The sequence below is a fragment of the Quercus lobata genome, unplaced genomic scaffold, assembly GCF_001633185.2.
Source record: "Quercus lobata isolate SW786 unplaced genomic scaffold, ValleyOak3.0 Primary Assembly Scq3eQI_1902, whole genome shotgun sequence".
NCBI classification, from domain to species: domain Eukaryota; kingdom Viridiplantae; phylum Streptophyta; class Magnoliopsida; order Fagales; family Fagaceae; genus Quercus; species Quercus lobata.
This window is the reverse complement of record NW_022154706.1, coordinates 696,161-713,800: the sequence shown is the minus strand read 5'-3', so window position 1 is coordinate 713,800 and position 17,640 is coordinate 696,161. Positions and strand designations below refer to the sequence as shown.

General features: G+C 32.3%; 1 protein-coding gene across 1 annotated transcript; it reads left to right on the top strand.

The window, feature by feature from the left end:
* Window positions 1-13,379: 13,379 nt before the first annotated feature.
* Window positions 13,380-16,394, top strand: LOC115972914 (probable disease resistance protein At4g27220). Its single transcript, XM_031093141.1, has one exon. The coding sequence runs from the start codon at window positions 13,380-13,382 to the stop codon at window positions 16,392-16,394; it is 3,015 nt and encodes a 1,004-aa protein (XP_030949001.1).
* The last annotated feature ends 1,246 nt before the right edge of the window (window positions 16,395-17,640 follow it).

Below are 17,640 nucleotides of genomic sequence, written 5' to 3'. Positions count from 1 at the left end.
GGAAAGCTAACAAAAGCAAAATTCAATTTTGAATCTAGTTAAATTTTCTCTAAGTATTGGTTATGTGTGAGTGTGTGTGTGTGTGTGTGTGATTAGGTTTTTTATGGTTTATTTATATTGAACTCTTTGTTTTCTACATTGAATTAACACATTTGACACAAAAATTAAAAAAAAAAAAAAAACTTACATTAGATGAGACACGTGGTGCAAAATTAAACTCAAATTGAATTCCAATTTTTAGACTAAATTAATTAAATTGGCACAAAAATTTAAAAACTTGGATTAGATGGGACACATGGCACAAAATTAGACTCTAATTGAATTCCAATTGGATTTTCTCTTAGCTTTACCTATTAATATATACTAGTGTGTAATCTCGTGCATATGCATAGATACATTTAAAAACAATCACAATTACATATATATAATTTAGAATCTAATTAGATCTAGACTCCTTTGTTTTTACATTCAATAATTTACTTGCTACAAAAATTAAAAAATTAGATGGAACACATACGCAAAATTGAACTCCAATTAAAATTCAATTTAGAATCTATTTGAATTTAGATTCTTTAATTTTTGCACCTAATAATTCACTTAACACATAAATTTAAAAATTAGATGAGACATGTGATGCAAAATTAGACTTCAGTTTAGAATTTAATTGAATTCTCTCTTAAATTTGGCTATTAATATTGTGGGGCCCAAAATCTGCGGTCCCAGCCCACCTTGTATTAAGGGCCCAAAGCCCAGGCCGAGGAGCCCCACTACCAAGGGCGTATGATGAAAGTCCCTTAAAGGCCCAGGAATGTGGCCGAGGACGGTCTCACGCTCAACACCTCACAAAACGCCTGAAGAAAAGGACAAGCTCAGTACCAGAGCAGTACAAACGAGAAAGCTGCCAACACCATAACGTGGAGCCCAGCGCCTGACAAGCCCATACTCCATACCATGCTATCCAGCCTTTCCCAACCACTCTGATGTAAGGATTGATAGGACGAGTAATTGCCCCAAACAAGGAAAAACTGACACGTAGATGAAGGACGGGAAGTGAATACTAGTATAAAAGGGAAAGAGAGCTAAAAAGAGAGTGGGGGGGGGACAGGAAAAAGGGAGAAGAATGGTGGGAATGTAATGCTCCTCAGACTAATTCCGAGGAGCCAAACCTTTCAAACCACATCGATGTAAGGCTCAGCTATACAGTCCAAACCTACCTTTGCATGAGCTCTCATGAAACTGGGACCAGACCCCTGCCCAGCGCCCAAGGGCAGGCCTTTCCAAACCCACTATCTACAAATCGTATTGTTCGGGCCCTTTACATACGAGCCCAACGTCATCTTTCGGTCGTTAAAAATCGTGTCCCTACAAATATATATATATATATATGACTTATAAACTTGAATTGTTTTTAATTATACAAAAAAAAAGGCTCATAAATATAAAATCATTCAAAAATTATATTTTTTTATGGTTTACTTATATTGGACTCCTCAATTAGATGGGACACATGACACAAAATTAAATTCTAATTGAAATCCAATTTTTACATTGAATTAATTCACTCAGCACAAAAATTTAAACTTAAATTAGATGGGACACATTGCATAAAATTAGACTCTAATTTAATTCCAATTTAAAATCTAATTGGATTTACTCTCAGTTTTACCTATTATTATATATATAGATATATAAACTAGTTGCTAACCTATGTGATGCAAGGGAATAACTATTAAATGAGTTTCAAGAAGAAGAAAAAAAAAAAAAGCCATTATTTTTGAGTTGGAGTAGCAAGAAAAAAATGCATGAAATTAAAAAAAAAAAAAATGATATTGAAAGAAATAGCACAAAGTTTTAATAGTTAGGTAGAAAAAAGTAATGTTATTTTATTTATTAGTTTTTTATGAGAAGGAATAAAAGACATAATGTTGTATCTATAATTTAGTTTGTGTTGTATATATAGGTATATATAAGATATGTTGTAATATATATGCCAAAAAAGTGCCTATTGAAATGTCATAACCCTTCAAATTTGATATGCCAAAAAGTGTATATTGAAATGTCATAACCTTTTATATTGGATATCCATGAGGAAGGAACCACATGGACTTACAAGTCTGGCCATTTAAGGGTCACTATTCAAAGTGGAATAAATCTAAGCTCTAAATTGTGCCAACTCATTAACTCTAGTTTAATTCAATCAAAGGCTCTTTTGAATATACACCACAATCACTTTCTTGGGAAAATTAAACTTTACCAACCTGAACTATATCCCATATTACGCTTTACACCATAAACTATTCGAATGCACAGTTTGTACCCTAAACTATGACCATTGTTACACTTTGCACCCAACGTTAGTTTTAGTGTTAAATTAGACGAAAATATAAAGCATGCGGCCTATACTTGTGTATTGCTTAAGTAGCACAAACTTAAAAGACCAAAACCCCCCCTCTTCCCAATCAATTAAAAACAATTTCTTTTTTCAGCTCTCTCATGTGTATCAGCCCCTCTCCCCAAATCCAAATCCCTTGCAACCCTAAATCCCCAAATCAAAACCATATTCGGTAGTTTTGAGTGTGTATAGACTACTATGAGGTTGTTATAGTTTGGTCATGGTCCTCATGGTGGTGTCATGAATGATACTGGTGAAGACTGAAGAGAATTGATGAGGCCAACAAAAGGACGTGGGAAGCAGACCTGCTTTAAAATACAGAAAGGAAAAAGAAAAAAAAAAAAAAGAAGAAGAAGAAAGAAATTAACACAGTGAGCCACGCTAGTTGCAATCAAATAAAGAAATTAACACATTTTTTGCGATGAGAAGGGGCTTTGGGTTAAGGAATTTGGGTGAGCCACGCTAAGAGTAGTGGAAATCAAATAAATAAAGGGAAAAAAAAATCAATTAACATAGTGGTGGAGAAATGGTGTGCCAAGGGGTTGAGAGAGAGAGAGAGAGAGAGAGATGAACAAAATAAGTTTTGTTTTTAATTAATTGGATGAGGGGGTTTTGGTCTTTTAAGTTTGTGCCACTTATTCTCAAAAAAAAAAAAAAAAAAAAAGGTTTGTGCTACTTAAACAATACACATGTGCAAGTCACATGTTTTATATTTTCGTCTAATTTAACAATAAAACTAACGTCAGGGTGCAAAGTGTAACAATGGTTATAGTTTAAGGCATACATTATGTATCCCAATAATTTAGGGTGTAAAGTGTAATCTGGAGCGTAGTTTAGGGTGATAGAGTATAATTTTCCTAATTTCTTTAAGACATTTTCTCTTCTCTCCATGTGTGTTAAAACTTAGGATTCTAAAAAAAAAAAAAAAAAAAGTTTAGTTCAATCACAATTTTAATTTAAATGAATTGACAAGATCTAAATTCAGACCGTTTTGTTTCCAAGTAAGGAAGCTAATAACTTGACAGGGTAATAGTTTATTTATTTATTTATTTTTTAATAATTTTATGCTTGTCTTTTTTAAGGACAATTTTACATTTGTCTGAACATGGCTGGAAGCCTGGAACCAAATCAATATGGAATCTTTTTGTGTTTAACAATTTGGCCCATCTGGCTAAGTAAATAGATTAGGCGTGGTAGCCTGACAAGCATTTTCACTATGCATAGAACATTCTTGACCCAGCTTTTCCAATGCGCTGGGTTGGATTTTTTAATTTTTAATTAATTTTTTTATCATAATTGAATGTGTGGGGTATTTGAATCCAAAATTTTCTTTATGGGGGAACTAAATAATACTTAGGGGTGTGCAGAAAACCCACCGACCCGTCAAATCCAACCCAATTCAACTCGACCCGCCGGGTTGGGTCGGTTTTTAAGGCTTGATGGGTTGGGTTGGGTTACAAAAAAAAATTTTATGGCAGGTTGGGTTGGGTTTGGGTCATAAAATTACAAACCCGCCAAACCCAACCTGACCCACCCATATTTAATATATATTTAAAATATATTTTTATATTTAATAATTTTTTTTTAAAAATCAATTGTAGGACACTTTTATATATATATATATATATATTATATATTTAATAATTAAAAAAAAACAGTTGTAGAGCAGCATTTCCTTAGTTTCTCCTACTAATACTAATTTAATATATTATATAATTAATAAATTTTTTTAAATAGCCAGTTCTTCCTATCCTATATAAAAGCCAATTAATTCACACAAATCCTAATAAATTACTATTGTTGTTTAGTCATTAATGTTGTTTGCCTTTAAGGAGTTACATTGATACTAATCTTTAGGTTTTTTTAATATTTTAATATTTTTTTTCTACTCAATTTAATAATAATAAAAAAAAATTCCAAACCCATGGGTTCAACCCGACCCAACCCGACCCATGTGGGTTGGGTTGGGTTGGGTTGGACTTATGTGATGGGTTGGGTTTTTTTTGACCCACCATGGTGGGTTGGGTCAAAAAATCCCCTCAACCCGACCCAACCCGACCCATGCACACCTCTAATAATACTAAATGTCAAAGCTCTTTGTAAGTTGTAACTGTGTTAATTTGTTATCCATGCTGATACCATAGATTTATTATTTACAAAAGAAATTTTGGATAAATTGGTTGAATCGAAGATTTATTTAACCAATTTGATGTTGATCTTCCTACGACCTATAAATTTGTGTTTAATAAATAACTAAACTCTTCCTACGACCTTATTTTTTGATAACGATTTTCGATCAAATAGTTTCACTTTCCAGTCAAATTCTGTGTAATTGGTTGTAAGAAATATATAATGAATTTTATTTATCCAATTGTCTCCATGTAATTTTTATTGAAGTTTTTTCGGAGCTGTTTTTTTTTTTTTTGGGGGGGGGGGGTATATATTGCTGTATATCATGTACCAGAAACATTTTTTTTTTTTGGCTAAAAATATATAAAAAACAATATTTGAAGTGTTCATATACTATGTTTTTGGGCACATTATTGAGGAAATAGGACAATTAAATTGTTGGACGTAAACTTGTAGCTTTTAGTGCCGTTTGGTTCCACTTTAAGAGTCCAAAATACATTATTTTTAGCCCAAAATCCAAACTCACACTATCAAACTGTGCGTTTTCCAGTACAAAGGAATCCTGCATTTTCGTGTGGTAGTAAAAGAGCTGCAATTGCAAAACGCAACAATGCAAAATAAATATTACCATTGGGAAGGTGCATCTATTTCCCAAATTGCAGTTTTTTCTTAAAAACCCAATTCTAACCCCCTACTCTAAGGTCAAATTATGCACTGTGCAGCCCAGAACTACATCTCAAACTCTAATCTGTAGGAGCTTTGCTGCTGGGTTCCTTTTCTTCTTCATCTCTTCTTCTTCTTCTTCGGGCTTCTCTCATTTTTATTTATTTATTTATGTCTTATATATATATATATATATATATATATCTCTTTCTTCTTCTTTTTCTTGTCTTTTCTTTTTCTTGTTTTTTGGGTGAAGAAGAAGAGATAAAGAAGAGACATGTTAGTGGGTGGAGGAAAGAAAAAGATGTTTGATAGGAATTGGGAAGAAACGGGTGGATGAGGAAAAAGAGAAAGAAAGAAAGAAAAAAAAAAGTGGATTGAGTGGGTTAGTGTGTCATAATGTTAAGAGATTCATAAAAATAAAAATTACAATTGTGTTATGACACAATAAATTATCACAAAATTTTTCACAATAGTAGAGGTGTCAAATATTTTATATGTCAAAAGAAAATTAAATAAATTAATAAAATATTAGACTAGAATTGATCACAACTAAAAACAAATAGTATTTTGAAAATTTTGTGACATTTTATTGTGTCCCTAAATTTTTTATATTAGTGCTATTTTTCTTTAGATTTTTTTTTTTATTCACACAATATTTTCAAAACAATTTCATATAAAAGTTTACATAGCAAGTTTTTAATGGTTTTTATTTGGACCGACTATTGACATTATTATTATTTTTATCTACCTTTAACAATTTGTCACATAGACTTTATTGTGATTTTTGGTAAAAATATTGCATGCATAACTTTCATCAAGGAAAAAAATAATTTAAAAAGAGTCGTTACGATTAATAATAATGAGTATAATAATTACAAAAAGAAGAATATAAGTCTTAAAAAAAAGTTATTGCAAAGATTTATACAACTAAAATTATTAAGTTTTAAGGTAATGATGGTGTATTCCATGCTAAGAAAAATTAAAAGCGTAAATTGTTAATATTAATATTACTATTGAGAAGTCAATAATAATAATAATAATAATAATAATAATAATAATAATACTATTATTATTATTATTAAGGAGGTAATTAAAAAAAAGAATTCTTTTATATAAATATATATGTGTGTATATATATATTTATAAGTATTAGTCAAACACTCAGCTTTTTAAAAAACACTTTTTAACAGTTTTTACCAAATGCTCTACTTTTAAAAAAAATCCAATTTCGTTCTACACTTTTTAAAATTGCCACTTTTTCAAATAACATAATTTAAATAAGCTAAAACAAACTCACCCTTAGTCATGTCAAGAGAAGGGCAATCAATTAAGCTATTCCTTTTAATAGAAGAGCAATTTTATCTATTGGAATTAAGATTAGGTGCAATTACTTTTAATAGTTGAGATTGATAGTTACAAAAAAAAACTTTCAATTTTAATCATTGATTAAAAAAACAATTAAGAAAAACTTTATAAGAGATAAATAGTGAAAAAATTTTGTGAAATAAATGAGGTAAATTACACCCGGTGCAATACCTTAGTTACCACGCCGATCCTAATCCTAATCTTTTTTTTTTTTTTTAAAGAAATAATTACAACATGCTGTTAATCCCGCAGTTCGAACCCTCTTCCCTTAGATCCCCAAACACTTTATATATTGGGAGGTGCCAATTTAACTACCAGACCTTTGACTTATCCTAATCCTAATATGCTGATAGAGATGTGTGGTTATCACTGGACTTGGGAGCTGTATTTCATAAAAATTTAATTTAATAAAATTTTTATTAAAAAAGAGAAAAAAAGAAAAAAAAAGAGAGACAGACAGAGCATTGTAGAGCATGTGAACGTGCTAGGTGCGTGGGACCTACATTGCCAGCTGTCTTTTTTAATTATTTATTGATAATTGCATTGCTAGTTGACTTCGCTATGTAATGGTCTTTCCATTTCTAACATTCAAACAGCTTAGACTCAAGTTTTCATCTAACTCAGTACCGAAGATCTCCATTGAAGAAGAAGAAAACCGAGCTAGACGCACAGTGACAGGTATGCCTAAAAGTTTGTTATTAATCACATGCCATGCGTACTCATACATATATATCAAGCATTTATTAACGTTGTGTTTCAGCACGGGTAGAACATTATCCTGGATTATTTACCTTTACTAAACAAGAGCGTAAATTTTTAGCTGGTACTAGCGTTATATTAAAGATCTGTGTCATTTTAAGCTTCCATCATCAATGATAAACTGTTTTATTTCAAGATTTGTCATTTTGAGCTGAATAGCTTGCTGAAATTAAAAGCAATGATCAATGATGTTGGGGTTTTATATAGTCACAATCTAGGTTGATTAAAAGCAAAGTTCAAAGAAAGTTTACAATGATGTTGATGGTTTTAGTAGTTTAATTACCAATGTAATAAAAGAATTGCAGAATTTAGGCAGAGTTAGTTGTTGAACATTAGTTTCTTTAATTAAATTTAAATACATGATTGCATTCATGAATAAAATACAAAGCAATATTTTTTAAGATTTAATTAAATTTAATACAATTATGTATTTAAATTTAATTAAAGAATTTAATATATTGGACATAAATACCTACATTTTACCCATAACAAAAATACTAAATTACAATTAGTATTTTTGGTCCCCAAGTTTATGCTTGAATTTGATTAATTTGGGCCTTGATGCCTTGGTGACATTGACAATGGCTCCCACGACCGAAGCCTGAACCGCGTCTCTCTAGTGACCACACTGTCGTCACTAGTCGTTGAAATAAGGCTCCGACCATTAAACTGCAGTCACCGGATGTTGGAACAGCGACTTCAGCCTTTAGACACTGACATCGGCTACCCAACCCATCAGACTGGTGGCCTAGCCACCAGATGGAGGAAAGGGGAGTCGCTATGTTTTTTTATAAAATGTTTTACCAAAATTTTAAGGGTAAAATATTTTACAAAATTGACCATATTTTACATATAAACAAACACCATAAAATAGGAAAACATTTTTCGAAAAATAATTCACTTCAAAACAAACAAAATTATTTGTTGTGGGGCTTAGGTCACTCTTTATTCCGGAAGTTCCGTTATAAGCTGTCTGTTCATGTCATTAGTAATCCATCTTTCAATTGTGATCAGGATATGGTCAAAGTTTTGGACATTTGAACTTTAGAATATGTCTGAGAAATATCCCACAACTATGTTCTCAATAATGCTCTGATTCGTATACCACCTCTCCTTTGGCTAGGTTTCTAAGTTGCCAGATCATAATGGGGTGGTTCATCAACTGCTTTGAATATTTTCATTTTCTTTTTAGCTTATTTTGCTGTCTTGCGAAGTGCTTTAGCTTATTGGAGTTGGCTTTGTCCTTATAAGCTTCGTAGAAGTTTCCAGCTTTCATGATGTGGTGACTAGTGTACGTTCATTACATCTTGCCACAACATAGCTAGTACTCCTCTTCTCCCTTGGTTCAACCCCGTCTCTGTAAACAGTGCTGAAAGACCCAACTTACGTGTTTGGCATTAGCTTATAAGTTCAACTCTTCGTTTGGGAGTTCATAAGGGAAGGAAATAGAATTGGACTAACACTTTTTAGCTTTTATTTACAGCTTTTTTAAACCTCAATTTTTCCTGCTTTTTTCCACTTTTTCAAAAATTTTCAAGGTACAACTATACTTTAAAACATTTTCAGTAAAATGTTTTTAGCAAAAAGCTAGATAAGTAGTTTTCAAATGGACACTTACTCGATCCATCTCCCCTCAATCACCAGTTAGTGAAGAGGCCGGACTATCCGGGGGCTCCTATGCCCCTGGCAATCCAGCTAATGTTTGTCATGGCTATTGGTGGGAATGGTTTGCAGCCTCAGTCATTGAGAGATCACACATTGGACCATGGGTCGCAATATCCATGGCCATTGAATCATGCTACTGGTTCTTGTTTGGTTCCTCCAAGTTCTCTCTGTCTGAAGCCTGAAAGGCTTCAATTTGGTTGGCTGATTAGGCTTGTGGGTTGGGGTTGTTTGGTGGATGAGGGTATGGTCTTATGGAGTGTGGACCGCAGGGACAGCTTAAGATCTAGGCCACTTGTCCCAAAAAATTCCAAAATTATAGAATGATAATTGATCATATATCTCTGTGTTTCAAAAGAAAAATTGGTATGAGTTTGTTGTAAATGTGTTTGAAACTTTGAATAATCATTAACAATCAAATTTCCTAACAAATTCTAAAAGAGAAATTTATAAAAACTTAAATAGCAATTTTGCATCTCAATATACAACAATGATTTTTGAACGAAAACAATATAACAAGTTGCATAAATAATATTTAATTAGTATTTAAATAAATTAAAAAATCTTACAACATTTATCGTCTTATACCTCAAAAATGTATTGAGCCAACCTTGGTAGGTCATGACTTCGCTTTGTTGCTTTGTGTTGATTGGGTTTGGGAGGTCCTATTTGCGCAGGATTTGTATCATGGATAGAAACTTCCATTTGAATTCCCCTCTCCTTAGATACCCAAAAATATATTTATATATATATATATTAGGCCACAATTATCCATGTAGCATATCGTGGGTAGTGGAAAAAAAGTGGTTGGTACATGTGAAACTGACAAGTTGCTTTATAGTTTGCCAAGTAGGATAGTAGTAGTAAAAGTTGTGGCTTAGTTTGTGGTATTAGAATTACTCCTTAAATACTGTGTTAGTCTGATTGCCTATGTAACTAACGGAATAATGATATATATATATAAAGCTGAAGCTTAGCATTTGTTGTTGCTACTCTTCTGTTAAGTCATCTTAGCAGCCACATCATTCACCTATTTCCAACTCTTTCTCTCTTATTTTTAACTCTTTTTCTTATAATTTCACAACTTAGTTTTATACATTCTCCATCATTTTCCCTCTGTTTTATCTTTTCATATTCCCACTTTTATCTACTTTAATATCACTCTTCTTCTATCCCTTTATCTTCTTTTTATTTTTTGCTCATCTTATTCCTATTCTCTCACAATTTATTTGCAATTCTCTCTCTCTTTGCATTTTTTGGTGGATTTCTTTAAAATAATTTTTCTTGAATCTCTACTTTAAGTTGATGATTTTTTGTTTTCTTTATAACTCTACTTTAAGTTGATATGATTTAGTTTTGCATTTTTAAGTTGTTATCTTTTTTCTTTTTTCTTTTTCTTTTCTTTGATTTATCTTATTGAATTATAAAAATAGTATATAAAAATACTCCATAATGTTATTCTATTATATAACATATGACATGGATAATTTGGTATTTTTTATTATACTTTTTATTTTTACTCTTTTTCTTCTCATCTTATATTCTTCCTTACAGCCCAACTTTAGGTTGATGAATTATTGTGCTTTTTGAAACTCTATTTTGTTTAACACATATTGGTGTTGTATTTTTGAGTTTCCCATCACAAGTAGTCTCTCTCCCTCTTACAGCTTTGATTTGATTTTTGTTTGAGTTAATACTTAGTTATTTTAGAAGTGATAATTGAATTTTATATCAAAATACAATATTGATTATGCATTTGGGTGCCAATATTTGTCTAATATTAAGTGTAGTTTTGTTATGATTTTTTTATTATCATTATAATCTCCTTTAATAGGATGAGAAATTTGAATAATTTTTTTATTATTGAGAGTTATTTGAATAATTTATTTGAAACTTAAAAGTATAACATAATTTTGAAGAAGGATAAAGTTTAGCTACTAAATTGGTTGTAGCCGTAGGTTACAACCTTACTTAATATCTTTTTATTAGAGGTAAATTTTACAACCTTACTTAATATCTTTTTATTAGAGGTAAATTTTAACAAATTTATCATCGGATTACATTTTCTTCTTATATATCCTCCATGCTTGCAAAATTTCTAGAAAATTAAAAATCAATAGTTATGTCATTAATAAATTGTTTAAATTGCAAATTTTTGTAATTTAAAATTATGCATAAAATATAAGCTTATAGATCATTATAGTAAATAATATCCGATTGATACAAAATTTTACATGTCTATTAACAACGTAATGAACATGCAATTCAATGGTTAGATTTTCAAATTACATGTTCTTTACGTTGTTAATACACATGTCAAATTTTGTATCAATCGGATATTATTTACTATAATGATCTATAAGTTTATATTTTATGCATAATTTTAAACCATAAAAACTTGCAATTATTGATGACATAGTTATTAATCTATAATTTTTTAGAAATTTTGCAAGCATGAAGGATATAAGAAGAAAATGTAATCCAATGGTGAATTTGTCAAAATTCACTTCTAATAAAAAGATATTGAGTAAGGTAGTAATCTTAAATTACAATCAATTTTGTAGCTAAATTTTATCCTTTGAAAATTATGTATCATCTCATAAAGGCATAATACCAATCAAAATTAAAACACCCAAAATAATAGTATGATATATTGGTAGAGATAGAAAGATGAAATAATTCTAGAAAATGTTTAATTTTTATGGAGAACAAATTATCTTTAACATATTTTACAGGAAAAAATTTATCATTACTTTACCATTATAAAATAATTATTTATTTCCACTCATCACGGTGGGTCTGCCTGCGACTAGGTTTTTATTAATTAGTGAGAGGCGAACTAGCTAACTTGCGGCATTATTCTCCTTATTATTCTTAATTATCGTCTACTACTTCGTCGCTCAGGACCCTCCATGAGAGTAAGAGCGTCGACTCTCCTTCCCAGTGAGTGAGAAATAATTCCATAGATCATTTATTGTTATACTCATTGATTCGTTGCTGTGTTTGTCAAATCCTAAATCTAGGACCCAGTTGAATCGGGGTTGAGACGGCATAATAATTGTTTGAATTATTGAAACACCATACAATTTCTTGCCTATCCGTTGATCTGATTTTTTTTGTTCTTGAAAGTTTAAGATTCCCGTGAGTTTAAACTCATAGTAGTTTGAATTATTGAAAACTTTCGCTTCATTTGTTTGAATGGAACATGATTTCTAAAAAAATTACTAACTCATTTTTTAGAAAATATTGTTTCGGAAAACTGACAGTTTTTTTTTTGGTAGTAATCTTGAAAATAAGCTAAAAAATTAATATTTGTGACGTAGAATTTATTTTGTGGTGATTTGTTGAGAATCTGACTCGCAAGAAAATGTTTTACATTTTTCACAATATTGGGCTTGTTTTCCATTAACCACACAATAAAACTTCCATTGACTTGTGTTCTCCAAAACACCAAAAAATGCTGAAAATATTTTTCAAAAAATATTTTCTATTCGAGACTATAGTCGATCTAAGTTTAAAGGGAGAAAGCAACTTATGAGTCATGACCATTTTGGTAAGTAAAACGTGATAATTAATGTTTGCTAGATTTATGCGTGATTTGTTATAATTCTAATTCTAATTAAGTGCAAGATACGGGGAAATTTTTAATTCTTAAATTTTAGGGGGGATTTAAAATTTCTTAATTCTAGAAATTATGATATATACTAGTATATAGAGATTTTAAAACTCGCACAATATTAATCAATAAAACATGAAATTGTTGAAAATTTAAATTCCTGCCAACTGTAACATAAGTTAATATATTTTTTTTTCAAAACAATTATTAGTTTATTATATTATACTATTGAGTTAAGATTGATATTATAAATTAAACAAATATGTACAATATTGTACACATTTGCATATGAGTGTTCAACATTGTACACATTTATTTAGTTTACGATATAAATCTTACATTGATAGTACAATGTAAAAAAATAATTATCATTTTTTTTATAAAAAAATTCCTTTGATAGAAACAATCTTGGTGTGGGTTTTAGATAGCTTAGCTCAATTGGTAAAGTCTGTTATTTAAAAGCAGCCGTTATAAGTTAAAATTTTCTTTCAAGAAAAAGGTCTTGGTGTAGGCTTTTTTTTTTTTTTTTTTGGTGAGATAACCTGAATATAATTTTGTAACCCATTAATTTTATTGAGAACCTATAATCACTTGATATTTGGTAAGCGAAATAGAAAAGACACGTTATCTCGAGGAACGATATTAGAAACTCTCGTACCTTCTGTAGTAGGTGCTTGATTTTTCATAGTTTTTCAATTCAATTTTATCATTTATCATATTAAACGATAGAAAATAAACAGTTCAGAATCTTCAGATTGCATCTCATTTTCCTTTATTAATTTTTGTAGGATGGCGGATGCAGCTACACAAGTGGCTGGGAACGCGGCAACACAGACAATACAATATGTGCTAGGATATTTGTGGCGCAAATATGGTTATGTGAGCAATCTCAAGGAAAATTTGGTCAAGCTTGAAAAGGAAGAAAGAAATCTTTGTGATAAAGAGGCAGATGTGAGAAGAAGTCTGGAAAGGGATGAGGAGAAAATGGAGAAGACAGTTCAATGCACGACTTGGCTTAAAGATGTGCAAGAAATGAAAGTTAAACTTGCTAAACTTGAAGAACTGAAGAATAGAAATCAGAATACCTGCAGATGCTTTTGTGGACTTTGTCCATTTCATTCTTTGCTAAAGCTTGGCAAAACTGTAGTGAAGTACACTAAGGAGGTAATTGCTCTACAGAATCAACTACCAATAAATATATTGGTTAAAAGAGAAGAAGCACCACCAATCCGAGTGATAATGAAGCATCCCGAGAAGATAGATGATGTGCCATCACTTAATGATCATGTAGAAAAGTTATTGAAGTGGCTCAAAGGTGACAATTTCAAGAGAATTCGCATATGGGGACTGCCAGGAGTGGGAAAAACAACAATAATGAAAAACCTAAATAACAGAGTTGGTGAAACCCAGCAATTTGATATTGTTCTTTTTGTAGATGTTTCAGAAGCGAAGAGCACGAGAGAGGAGATGAGAGGGGAGATACAAGAACAACTTGTGGAGCGGTTACAACTAGAAGCACAAGGGATCCGCCAAAGTGATCAAATAGCAGACATGATATCCAAAAAACTAGTTAACAAGAGATATCTGTTGCTTCTTGATGGGGTTTTCTCAGAGATTAATTTGAATGACATTGGCATTCATGATAACCATGAACATGGAAAGGTGGTATTTGCAACTAGATATAGAGATGTTTACCTTTCAACAGATGAGGAGATCAAAATAACAGGACTATCCGACAATGATGGCCTGAATTTGTTCAAGAAAATAGCTGGGGATATCGTAGATCAACCAGATATCAAGCCGATTGTGAAAAGTATACTCGGGGTGTGTGGTAGGATGCCACAAGTGATCATGATAACAGCAAAAATGTTGAAAGTTGAGGAAAATCCAGCTTTGTGGCGAAGAGTATTCCTCCAGTTGCGGGTTCCAAGCATGGAACCCATGAGAGAAATGGAAGAAGTTTACAAAGCATTTAAAATTGTTTATGACCGGTTAACTATGGCTTGCCAACCTTGTCTACGGTATTGGACAGTTTTCCCACCAGACTATGAAGTTCACGAAGATTATATGACTGAGTGCTGGAAGGCTGAACAATTTCTTGCTCATGCTGAGACGCTTGGGGATGCTCGTGATCTAGGCCAAGGCATATTGAAAGAATTGGAAGATAAATCTCTATTGGAAAAGGGCAGAAAAGCAAGGCACTTTAAGATGCCCCTCTTTCTCCGACACGTGGCTGTTAGGATCAGGGACCAGGAAGAGAGGGATTCAAAGTTTTTGGTAGGCGAAGGTGGAGAGATACTTGAAGGTGAAAAACTGTTGGAGAAATGGCAAAGTGCACAAAGGGTTTCATTGATCCGTAAAAAATTTACTCTACCTCCGAGACCTGAATGTAGTAAAACCTTAACATTGCTACTCCAGAAAAACCCAAACTTGACAGAAATTCCAGAATCGTTCTTTGAATCCATGTGTAACCTTCGAATTTTGGATTTGTGTAATACAGGAATCATGTCAATGCCACCGTCTATTTCTAACTTGATAAACCTAAGGCTGTTATATCTAAACAATTGTGATCACATGGTGAAGCTGCCTCCCGATCTAAAACAACTGAAGAGTCTTGAAATTCTTGATCTTCGCAACACTGGAATTCTCTCCTTGCCTAAAGAGATTGGGCAATTGACTGGTTTGAAGTGTCTTAGAGTTTCTTTTAAGAAAAATTGCAGTTGTTCCAATGGCATCAACGGCCAGCCACTAATTATGATTCCTTCTAATGTAATTGCAAGTCTTTCTTCATTAGAAGAGCTGAGCATTGATGTGGACTTCAAAAACAAAATTTGGAACCAGATTGTAGGTACAGTTGCTGGGGAAGTTGCTAAGTTGAAGAAATTGGCAAGTCTTTGTTTCTACTTTCCAGAACTAAGGTGCTTTGAAACTTTCATTGAAGCTAGGAACAGAAATTACATGGAGCAGGAAGATCATGGGCTTAGATCATTCAGAATTGTAGTTGGCAATCACAATATGGATAATTTTCATGGATTTGATTTTTTTGGATACACAACTGAACGACATTTGAGATTTGCTACTGGAGGAGTCATTCCTAATGCATTCTCAAATGTACTCAATCAAGGTTATTCTTTGGAGCTAATAGGTCACCATAGCGCTAAAAACTTATCAGTAATAGGCGCAGCTAATTTGGAAGGGCTGAAAGCTTGTACAATTGAAGATTGCAATGAAATGGGAAGCATTATTGGTGGTGAGTCTGGTGACATAATAACTGGTGCCTTGCAAAAGCTACACCTCATCAACCTCCGAAAGCTCGTTTCCATCTGTGAGGGCTCAAACAATTCAAGAAGCCTCAATAAAATCACGACCCTGATACTGCAAGGTTGTCCAAGGCTAAAAAGACTTTTCCCACAAGCATTGGTCCAGATGCTTTGTAACTTGAAAGATTTGCAAGTCGAGGATTGTTCTGATATAGAAGAGATAATTGAAGGCGGAAGCATCGTTGAAATCAGAGCCCTTCCCAAATTGAAGAACGTTGTACTCTGCAAACTACCAGGATTGCTTCGTATATGTGAGGGTGCCTCACTTGAATGGCGCTCTTTGGAGACTATGAAGATCCAGACTTGTCCTGTTCTAACGCATTTGCCATTCAGTGTGGAAAATGCAATCCACTTGAGAGTGATTGAATGCACGGAAAACTTGTGGAACCAACTGCTTTGGCCAACTGATTCTGTTCAGGATCGTCTCAGAGGTCTACACGTGGTAGTCTCTTCTCCAACCTCTGGGCGTGTGCGGCGTGTGTAAAAATTAGTATTTTTTTTCCCTCCTAAAAATTGTTTTTTGGTGATGGGATATATGTTGAATCTGATATATTGTGATTGTTATGCTGGAATTTGAGACCTAGTTCGTACAATTATTGGGGGTATTTTTTTTAAGCTTGAGTTTGTTTGAAAAAAAAATAAAATAAAAAGCTAGGATGAAACATTATAATGGAAAATTACACTTTACTATCTTAAATTATACCCTAGATTATATTTTGTATCACAAATTTTTCAAGTACACGTTTTGCACCATAAACTATGACTCTAGTTGGTAAGGGATGGAGTCATTTAGAAGACTCACCAATTCTCTATGCATGTGTACATGACCTCTTTCTCTCTTAGAAAATGCATGGAAACGAAGGAAAATTAAAAGAAACCCGACATTATCTCATCCCAGTCTAGGATACTAATTTTGTCCAGAAAAGGAAAATTTCACGCAGATCAAACCAAAATTTGGACGATACAAATCAGGGGGTTAGTTGTGCCAGTCTAGAATGAAAAATTCAGGCCATTTGGATCGGAACGAAATGAAATTTAAAACATTGATAAAAGACCTATGAAGAGACAAAGTAAAAATAAAATAAAATAAATAAATAAATAAAAGAAGAAGAAATAGAGACAGAGACGGTGGGTCCTGTGTAGGTGATAGAATAACTAAAATAGTAGAATTTCATATTTTCAATAATTGATGAATGATGTAGGTGTACTTTTAAAAATGTTTTTATAGCGTTAGTGGTGGTTGATAGTTTCAAGTGGGAGAAATTCGGATGTATGTTTCCTCCCACTTATAGCTAGTGGGACCCACCAGTTGTGAATGAGAGGAAGCATACACTTGAAACAAAGTATACTTCCTTCTAAGTGGGGTCTAATGGTAGTGGCTGTTAGAAATATAAAAAATACTAAAGTTAATACAAATTTTTTAGAATAAAACTTACAAATTTTTTTGATATATGAATGTGTATAGTGTGTTTTAACTAACTAATAAATGTTTTTTCTTTTTTGTGTGGTGATAGGTGACTCATCAATTTGTAAACTTTATATGGCAAAATTTGTAGCATGCCTAGTGTTGCTTAATTAATATTGATGGGTTCCAAATCAAGCTTAGTTCGTCCATAATGGTCGTCCATAACCAAATCACGTCCAGAGAGTTTTGCAAGAAAGGAAGCCCAATAGAAGCACCCCAAACATGAATAAGATCCCTCCATGGGACATTGCAACCATCCAAATTT

Excerpts from the sequence above, each read along its gene's own strand:
- LOC115972914 (XM_031093141.1), top strand. The coding sequence starts at position 13,380 with ATGGCGGATGCAGCTACACAAGTGGCTGGGAACGCGGCAACACAGACA.